The sequence below is a fragment of the Dendrobates tinctorius genome, unplaced genomic scaffold (assembly GCF_039654945.1).
Source record: "Dendrobates tinctorius isolate UK_male_01 unplaced genomic scaffold, ASM3965494v1 ptg000057l, whole genome shotgun sequence".
Taxonomy (NCBI): domain Eukaryota; kingdom Metazoa; phylum Chordata; class Amphibia; order Anura; family Dendrobatidae; genus Dendrobates; species Dendrobates tinctorius.
In genome coordinates, this window is record NW_027361725.1 from 27,971,145 (window position 1) to 27,981,368 (window position 10,224).

General features: G+C 42.8%; 1 protein-coding gene across 3 annotated transcripts in view; it reads left to right on the forward strand.

Moving 5' to 3' along the window:
* Nucleotides 1-9,165, forward strand: part of GEMIN2 (gem nuclear organelle associated protein 2) — a 58,307-nt gene extending 49,142 nt beyond the window's left edge. For 2 of the 3 annotated variants that reach the window (XM_073577860.1, XM_073577863.1), the window contains exon 10: nt 8,312-9,165. In XM_073577860.1, coding sequence (XP_073433961.1) covers nt 8,312-8,357 — 46 coding nt within the window. In that variant the 3' untranslated portion in view covers nt 8,358-9,165. The remainder of the gene's footprint in view (nt 1-8,311) is intronic. The other variant, XM_073577862.1, reaches the window with a different exon arrangement.
* Nucleotides 9,166-10,224: the final 1,059 nt, after the last annotated feature.

The window sequence follows — 10,224 nt, forward strand, 5'->3', positions numbered from 1 at the left end:
AGTAATGGTTGAACTTCCGGGGTAAGATGACGCGGCGCATGCGCCCTGTGACAGGGCGACTTCCGGGGGTACGATAAGTGTACAGATAAAACAGCGCTGCAACGTTGGAACATGTTGTCCCCCGCAGAGTCGCAGACCCCAGCAGGGTATTCAGCTGGGGGCAACTCCACCAGGGACCGCAGCGCCAGGACAGAGACTGCCCGCAGGAGCGAGGCAGCAGAAACCCGATCCAAACCGTCTCAGCCATCCGAACCGGTATTAAGCTTCACTGGGTGAGTGTGCAAAGCAGATGCTCTACCTATTAAGCTAACCTCCTCTCCTCCCCCCCCCCCCTCTTTACCTTTGACCTCCCACTTCAGTCAAAGAAAAAAGTAAAACAAAACATAAAGAATGTGCATTATGTTCAGAGCCTCTCCCTGACTCCTACCCCAAAAAACTCTGCAAACAATGCATTAAAGAGACCAGGCAGGGGTCGACGATATCTTCTAAGGATATCCGAGCCATAATTAGGGAGGAAATACAAGCCATCAACCGCGCCAGCACTCCCGCAGAGTCCAGTCATAGAAAACAGGTCATTGTTAGTTCAGAGTCAAAGGAAGAACAGGAGTTAATTTCAGGCTCCGCATCCACGTCCTCATCATCATCCTCGGAGGTGGAAGGACGCGCATGTTTTCCACTGGACAGCGTAGATAACCTGGTAAAAGCGGTTAGAAATACTATGGGGTGTGAAGAGGAAAGGGGAGCCCAGACCGCGCAGGACATTATGTTTGCGGGATTGGCAGAGAAAAAGAGGAGATCATTTCCAGTGATACCGGCAATTAAAGATCTCATCAAAAGAGAGTGGGAAAAACACGACCAGAGGGGTTTTCTCCCATCCGCTTCAAAACGGAAGTATCCGTTCACTGATGAAGATCTATTAAAATGGACTAAAATACCAAAGGTGGACGCTGTCATATCCTCCACTTCCAAACAAACCTCGATCCCGGTCGAGGACGCAGGGTTGTTAGCAGACCCATTGGACCAAAAGGCTGAATCTTCGCTCAAAAGGTCCTGGGAATCCACCACCGGGGTATTTAAACCCGCAATAGCCAGCACATGTACTGCTAGGTCAATGCTGGTATGGCTAGATCAATTAGACCAGCAGATTGAGCAAAGAGTGTCAAGGGAGAAACTGCGTGCAGCCATCCCGTTGATAAGAGGGGCAGCTGCCTTTATGGCAGACGCTTCAGCGGACACCCTAAGACTGGCAGCAAGGTCGGCAGCCCTGGTGAATAACGCCAGACGCGCGCTGTGGATAAAGAGCTGGAATGGGGATGCACAGTCAAAATCCAAAATTAGTGCAACCCCATGCGAGGGTGAGTTCCTCTTCGGAAAAGCCTTAGACGAAATTCTCGCCAAGGCAAAAGAAAGGAAAAAGGCCTTCAGTGATTCTCCCATTCCGTTTTATAGGAAAACCTTTAAAAGACGGCCATTCGGGAGAAGAAGGCAATCGGACAGAACGAGATGGGCCACGAAAGACGAAAAGCAGAAGGGTACCATCTTCAGAGGGCCAACATATAGGAGAGAAAAAAATTAAAAGTTTAGACCCACCAGTTGGGGGTAGATTAAAATTTTTTTTTACCAAGTGGGAACAGATTACGTTAAACCCATGGATTTTGAATATAATCAAGGAAGGAATAAAGATTGAATTCCTTCGGATCCCCTATGAGTTCTTTGTTATAACTCGCCTTAATTCCTCACTTCAGCAAAAGGCTCTCGAAGACGAGATTCGAGTCCTGCTAGCTAAAAAAGTTTTAGTTGATGTCCCTGAGGAACAACAGGGTAGAGGCTTTTACTCTCCCCTGTTTTTGGTGTCTAAACCAGACGGTACATTTAGAACCATTATTAATTTAAAGAAGCTAAATTCATTTATAAAAAATTATAAGTTCAAAATGGAATCAATTAGATCCACTATAAAGCTTCTTTTCCCAAATTGCGTAATGGCAGGGATTGATTTAAAAGATGCTTATTATCATCTCCCTATACACAACAGATTCCAGAAATACCTAAGAGTCGCAGTGGAAGTCGAGGGAAGGATTCATCATTTCCAATACGCGGCAATGCCCTTCGGGCTTTCCACGGCACCAAGAATATTTACCAAGGTGATGGCAGAAGTGATGGCCTACCTTCGCCAAAAGGACACACTAATTGTGCCATATCTAGACGACTTCCTAGTAATTGGGAATTCAGTCAAACAATGTACTGAACGCGTGACTGACGCAATCTCCTCTTTTCAGAGCCTTGGCTGGATCATCAATATCCAAAAGTCCAGACTCGATCCGCAATCTCTCCAGACATTTCTAGGATTTCAACTAGATTCCTTGACCCAGAGATGTCTACTACCCCAGGTAAAAATCATCCTCACAAAACAAAAAATACAAGCAGCTATAGATAAACCACGTGTATCCTTAAGAGGAGCAATGTCACTATTAGGATCACTAAATTCTTGCAGTCCGGTGGGCCCAGTACCATGTCCGTACGCTACAACACCAGATCCTCCAGGAGGATAAGCGACATAGTGGTCATTTACAGAGCAAAATAACCCTGTCACAAGAAGTCTTGACTTCCCTAGAGTGGTGGTTAGACGATGATCATTTATGTTCAGGAGTTCCATGGGTTATAGTTCCATCCTGTATCGTAACCACCGATGCCAGTCCCCAGGGCTGGGGAGCCCACATGGAGAATGGGTTTTATCAGGGAAGGTGGAGTAAAGAGGAATGTGATTACTCATCTAATTTAAAAGAACTGACTGCAGTGTTCTATGCTCTATACAACTTCCTGCCGCAGCTCCAACAGAAGCATGTAAGGATCCTGTCGGACAATACCACCACAGTGGCATATATAAACAGACAAGGAGGAACTCGATCAGAGACTCTGATGTCTTCAGCGGCAAGAATTTTAAACTTAGCAGAAAACTATTTTTTGTCCCTCTCGGCCCTTCATATAAGAGGCGAGAGCAATCAAAAGGCAGACTTCCTAAGCCGTCACACTCTACGACAAGGAGAGTGGTGCCTCAATCGGAAGGTCTTCAGGGACATAGTAGCCGCATGGGGACAACCCGAGGTGGATCTTTTCGCCACAAGAGAGAACAGGCAGATAAAAACTTTTGCCTCCCTATCTCCGTCAGATTACCCAAACATACTGGACGCCTTTCTAGTTCCATGGAATTTCAACCTAGCGTATGCGTTCCCTCCATTGATCCTCCTACCTCAAGTAATTCGGAAGATCAGAGACGACAAAGCGAGAATAATCTTAATAGCACCGTTCTGGCCAAAAAGACCGTGGTTTTCGTGGCTGCAGATTATGTCGATAACAGATCCTTGGGTCCTTCCGACTGCCAATCTACTCTCCCAAGGCCCCTTTTTCCACCCTCAAGTGCTCAGCTTGCACTTGACGGCGTGGAATTTGAGAGGCAGTTATTGAGGACAAGAGGATTCTCGGAGTCCTTAATTACTACACTACTACAAAGTAGAAAACAGTCCACAACCCAAATTTACACTAGAACATGGAAAAAATTTCTTCAATTCCATACAGTACCTCATACAACAGAAGTTCCGATAATCCCAATCTTGGAATTTCTGCAGAAGGGGAAAGACTTAGGCTTAGCAGTAAATACACTGAGAGTACAAATATCGGCATTAGGAGCACTATATGGCCATAATATAGCAGGCAACAAGTGGATAACTCGTTTTATTACAGCATGTGAACGAATAGCTCCAATCCACATACCCTCCGTCCCTACATGGGATCTAAATCTGGTCTTAGACGCCCTAACGGTAGACCCCTTTGAGCCGATCGACACAATACCCTTCAAATACTTAGCACTTAAAATGGCCCTCTTAGTATCACTGACCTCAGCTAGAAGAGTGGGTGATATTCATGCCTTGTCAATAGATCCACCTTTTTTCCAAGAATACCAAGACAGATTAGTATTAAAACCAGACCCTGCCTACCTGCCAAAAGTGGCAACAAAATACCATAGATCTCAGGAGATACTCCTCCCAACCTTCTATAAAAATCCCTCTACTCCGGAAGAGCAGAAGTTCCATACTCTGGACGTCAAAAGCACTGTCCTAAAATGTATTGAGATGTCCAACAGTTGGAGGCAGAGCAGGGCCCTATTTGTTTCATTTCAGGGCTGTAAGAAGGGGTATGGAGTCACGAAGAGCACCATTTCCCGGTGGATCAGGGAGGCCATTCGTTTAGCCTACTCCGCAAAAAACGAAGATCCTCCAGGGAACATCAGGGCGCATTCCACCAGGGCAATGGCAACCTCTTGGGCGGAAAAGGGAGATGTTCCGATTGAAACTATATGTAAGGCGGCAGTTTGGTCATCCCCTTCTACCTTCTATATGCACTACAGACTTGATCTTTCATCCACCTCTGACTTAAGCTTTGGCAGGACTATCCTTGACACGGTGGTCCCACCCAGGTGATGGTCTCTGGAATCTCTCCAGTGGGTGCTGTCGTGGCGAAGAGTAAAAAGCCGGATTACTTACTGGTAATGCTCTTTTAATGAGTCCACGACAGCACCCGCTCACTTCCCCCCCTAAAGATATCAATAGTTAAAGTATATTAACCAAATAATGGATAAGAAAGATGTTAAAATAAGAGAACATTGCCTAATCCTTGGCGGTCCTTCTGGTACTCTGAAACGTAAAACTGAGGAGGAAAGGCGGACCGCCCCTTTTATCTTTCCTGTAGGGTTTCCTGTTCCAAATGGGCGGATCCGATACCTCCAGTGGGTGCTGTCGTGGACTCATTAAAAGAGCATTACCGGTAAGTAATCCGGCTTATTCGATGTGCACCAGTTCATATGCCATTGGACAAAGGGAGGGGGGTGTTATGGGGGAAGGGAATGTTTGACAACATGTTGTAAGTTGTACATCTGATTGAAAAAAACAATAGTCCAGACGAGAATGAATAAGAGAAACAGTAAAGGGGGTTTTACACATAGCGATATCGCTAACAATATCGCTAAAGCATCACTGATTTGGTGACGCAGCAGCGATATCGCTATGTGTGATACTTACCTCCGACCGGCTCCCCCGCTGTCAATCGCTGATCGCGCAGCTCCATTTCTCGTCGGGCGCTTCCTGCTGGCGCCGACGAGCGACGCGTGGACGCAGACGGGAGGACGTCAGGATCGCCACATCTGAAAGGTAAGTAATGACCGCTGTATCGCTGCTGCATCGCTGTGAGATCTGCCTGTGTGGCAGCTCACTAGCGACCATTTAGCGATGCACCAGCGATCCTGACCGGGTCGTATCATGGTCGGGATCGCTGGTGCATCGCTAAATGTAAAGGGGCCTTAAGAGTTTCAATGTGTACTTTAGCTGATTTTATTACTTTTTCATACAGATTCTGTTGATATCCTAATCGTTTTTAACTGGTAGAGCTGACCCCCTCAGGTTTATATTTTCTAAATGCCCTTTTTGTCATTAATGGCCGTCTTGGGGTTTAATGCTTGTGGTCTATAGTTATTGCCTAAAGGAATGCATTTTACAGTTTGAGTGACCAATATATTTGCATAATGCTCCCCTTTATCATTTCTATCACTATCTGGCAGTATCTGCTCCGAGTCAACTTCCTGAAGAGCAGCCTTCAACCTGGGAAAAATTTTCTTGTCAAAAAATTAAGTGTTTTTGTGCTCCCTGACCAAGTATTTTTTATATATATATATATATATATATATATATATATATATATATATATATATATATATATATATATATACATACAGTGTAAGCAAAATGAAATGGTATTGTGGTCAATGGTGCCAAGGGTTTCTCAAAGTGACATATGCCACCAGTTCTGCTTTGTTCGGAATGACCAGATTCAACAGAGGTTTCCCTCTTGTTGGATCTTTCACAAGCTGGCCGATAAAATTATCATACAACAGGCTGGGAATTTTCTCCCCTTTGCAGGTGAAGCAGAATGATGACCCCAGTCAATATCGGGTGGCTATCTCGCCACATGATTATGCAGCCATCTCTCCAGTTCCTTAGTGATATTAGAGGGTGCATAGCTTTTTCAGCTTTTACCTTCCCTTTTAATTTCACCTACAAGGCTTGAACTTCCTCACATCTTCGCTCCCCTATTGTATCTGTCTCACACTCTCTCAGATCACTCCAAACATAGATATACAACTTTCTTATTCGCCATGTCTTTCTGAAAGAGCGTAAAGCAAGGAAGGTTCACATCCCAATCACATGAGTCCAACCACGTCTCAGCAACTCCAACTGCATCAATGTGTTCCTCCTGGACCAAGGCCTCAAGATCTCCCATTTTGCTTGTTGGTCGCCTGGTATTAGTGAACATACACTTTTTATGTTTCCATCCACATTCACTTTTAGAAATACTAATTCCTGAATCTTTGTCAATATATTTATCATCACTATTTGTTTGTAACATATGGATCTTCCTATCTATATTCTTAATCATCCACCCAGAATCCATTTCTCCACCTTTCTGACCCATATATCCCTTTATTTTCTCATTGGTCCCCACCAAGTTTTAATGCAATTCCAACCAAATAAGAATGCTTTTCTCCAGCATAACAGTCCCCGCTTCCATTCAGATGTAAGTTAGCTCCAGAATAAAGATTATACCCCAATAAAAAGTCAGTCCATTGTTCTAGGAACCCAAACCCTGCTGCTCTGTACCGAGACTTAGGGTACCGTTACACTTAGCGATGCACCAGCGATCCCGACAACGATATGGATCGCTGGTGCATTGCTAAGTGGTCGCTAGTGAGCTGCCACACAGGCAGATCTCACCAGCGACATAGCAGGGGTCGGGGGTCGCTACTTACCTGTCAGACGCGGCGATCCTAACGTCCTCCCGCCCGCGTCCACGCGTCGCTCGCCAGCGCCACAGGAAGCCCCAGCAGTAAGCGCCCGACGAGAAATGATCCAGGACGTTCTTGCGCGACCAGCGATGAGCAGCGGGGGAGCTGGTCGGAGGTAAGTATCAGACATAGTGATATCGCTAGCAATATTGCTGTAACGTCACAAAATCGGTGACGTTACAGCGATATTGCTAGCGATATCGCTATGTGTAACGGGGACTTTAAAGTGGTTGTCCCACAAACAAAGTTAATTTTAATCAATAGATCTTGGAATAATAAGTTCTACAATTGAATGTGGTTAAAATAAAAGTTCCTGCGTTGAGAGAGTCTTATAAATGTGCCCCAGCTGTGTACTGTATAATGGCTGTGTCTGACCGTACATGAACATGGTCTGATCATACTACATCTACTGGGCAAGGGAGGAAGCATTTATTTACTATAAATGCTGCCTTAAAGTTTTTCCTACTAAAACTTGTAATTTTCAGGCTTCAGTGTCAGAATAAAAGTAAAAACTACATTAATCCCTTCACAACATGCGCCATACTAGTACAGTGTTAAAGGCTGGTGGCAAGCATGCCAAGACACCTAAAAGATGTTTTTAAAATCATTGTTATTCCACAAAATATTGATTTCTGAACTCTTCCTGAGTTAATACGTTAGTATTGTTGTTTCTAAATGATTATGAACTTGTTTTCTTAGCATTATTTGAGGTCTGAAAGCACTGTTATGTTTTTCATTTTGACCATTTTTCTTTGTCAGAAAAAAAATACAAAATTTATTGCTTGGAAATTCGGAGACATGTTGTCAGAAGTTTATAGACTAAAAGAACAATTTACATTTTACTCAAAAATATACCTATAAAGAGAAAATCAGACAAACTGAACGTTTGAAAGTGGTCTCTTAATTTTTGTCAGAGCTGTGTATGTATGTGTGTATATATATATATATATATATATATATATATATATATATATATATATATATATATATATATATATACACACACACAGCATATGCATCATAATGGCATGTCAGTTTTAGCATTTGGTGAGCATGGTAAAAAAAAAAAAATCCAAAAAACAGGTGTAGAAATCCACTTTTTTTTTTTTTTTTTTTTTTTGCAATTTCACCGAACTTGGAATTTTTTTTTTCCTGTTTCTGAATACACAATATGGTAAATCCAATAGTGTTGTTCAAAAGTACAATTCGTCCTGCAAAAATCAAGCCCTAACGTGACCATATTGATAGAAAAATAAAGTTATGGCTCTGGGAAGGAGGGGAGTGAAAATCAGAAATGCAAAAACAAAAAAGGGCTGCAGTGCGAAGGGGTTAAGGGAGAGTTTATTAAAATATTTATAATATAATATGCCCTTGAGCTGCTTTTTGGTCATGATCTTTTTTTTTTTTTTTTAATTCTTTTAGATATTTTGAGCAACGAGACCTAGCTGATTCCAGTGACCCATCTTGATGTTATACAACTACCTTTCTTCCTCCTTTTTTTTTTTTTGACATAGCAATACCTGGTCCTAAGCAAATATCCCTACATTCAATACTGCACCGACCATCTTTTCTTTTGCAAGTGCTGGGAGAAAAGTAACAGTCCTTGTTGCTCAGGCAGCCTCAAGAGCAAAGAAAGATCCAACAGTCAAGAGTTGCACGATAACCTCAATGGAAACTTTGTTTTCTGACTTAAGACTCAAAAACCATTCTCAATGCTGCTTTACAATTTTGCTTTACCTTTTACATTTATTGGTCAAAATTAGTGTGTGTTTAAGTGCCTAAAAGGTTTTGGAAATCATATGTTCATATCTTTCCACTTCCCTGCATTGAGCCCATTTTCTGCCAGCAGGACCTGCATGGATCCTTGTTGGGAATTGTGGTTGAAGCAATCTGTAGCATGGAAAACTGTGAGATGTCTCATTTTATAGACTCTTATTTGTATTGCTCCATTTTTTTTTTATTTTTTTTATTTTTTTTTTACTGTTTCTTGTACCTTTGCCTCTGCAATTAATGGTCAGAAAATCTAATCATACTTTGCTTACATAAACTACTGTTACTAAATGGCACTGTTATACAGTCTTCCCCTTTAATATTGTGCTTCCGTCACAAATGCACTTATTTTCAGTATTTTTATTTTCATAGCATTTGCCTTAATTATGATTAAAAAAACATAATTCAAAATACTTTGATTGCAGAGGCAATTACAAAATTCACATTTTATCACCCTTGTATGTTCAGTTGTCAGTTTCTGTAAATAAAAATGTTTGTTTTTTTAATATTTGCTTGTTTGATTTATTTTTTAAACTTTTATTTTACTAAAGACCACATATGAGGGGGGAATTACTAGCCTTACAGCAATGGTACAGATGCCAATGTTCACATGTTGCGTTTTACAGCGCTTTTTTTTGTGTTTAATCTTTTTTGGCAAAATGAAGCATGTCACTTCTTTCAGCGCTTTTGCAGAGTTTTTCACCAATTGGTAGTGCAAAAACGCCACAGAAACTGGAGGTATCAGGTTTTTCTGCATTTTTGGTTCCAAAACCTGATCAAGTTGAATTGGATTTTTTTTTATGCATATCAGCATCCACAAAAGACAAATGTATCCGAACAAAAGGTTCTGCCATCTTGGACCTAATTCTTACCAACAGAAAGGAAATGATTGAGGAAGTAAAGGTGGCTGTGAAGTTAGGAGGCATCGGTCGTGCTAGTCACTCTTGGATTACAAGAGGAGGAAGACCAGGAAGGACTCAGATTTTAAGGTTTGACTTCAGAAAGGAAGATTTTATTATACTCAGAAACAGGGTAGGAAAGGTCCAATGGCTGGATGTTCTAAAGCAGTGGTCCCCAACCTTTTTTGCACCAGGGACCGGTTTCAAGCAAGAACATTCTTCCATGGCCCGGCAGGGCGGGGATGGAGGTGTGGCAGGGGGCGGGGCTATGGACGCGGTTGTAGTGTAGCAGTGCATACTTATAATTAAATAACATTTATAATGTGACTCAACTCACCATAGGTTTTGAATAAGTGCTCCATCACCCCCTTCTCCCCATCATTGCCTTCACCCCATCACTCCCTTCTCCCCATCATTGCCTTCACCCCATCACTCCCTTCTCCCCATCACTGCTGTCTCTCCATCATTGCCTTCACCCCATCACTGCCGTCTCTACATCATTGCCTTCACCCCATCACTCCCCTCTCCCCATCATTGCCTTCACCCCATCACTGCCATCTCTTCATCATTGCCTTCACCCCATCACTCCCCTCTCCCCATCACTGCCATCTCTTCATCATTGCCTTCACCCCATCACTCCCCTCTCCCCATCATTGCCTTCACCCC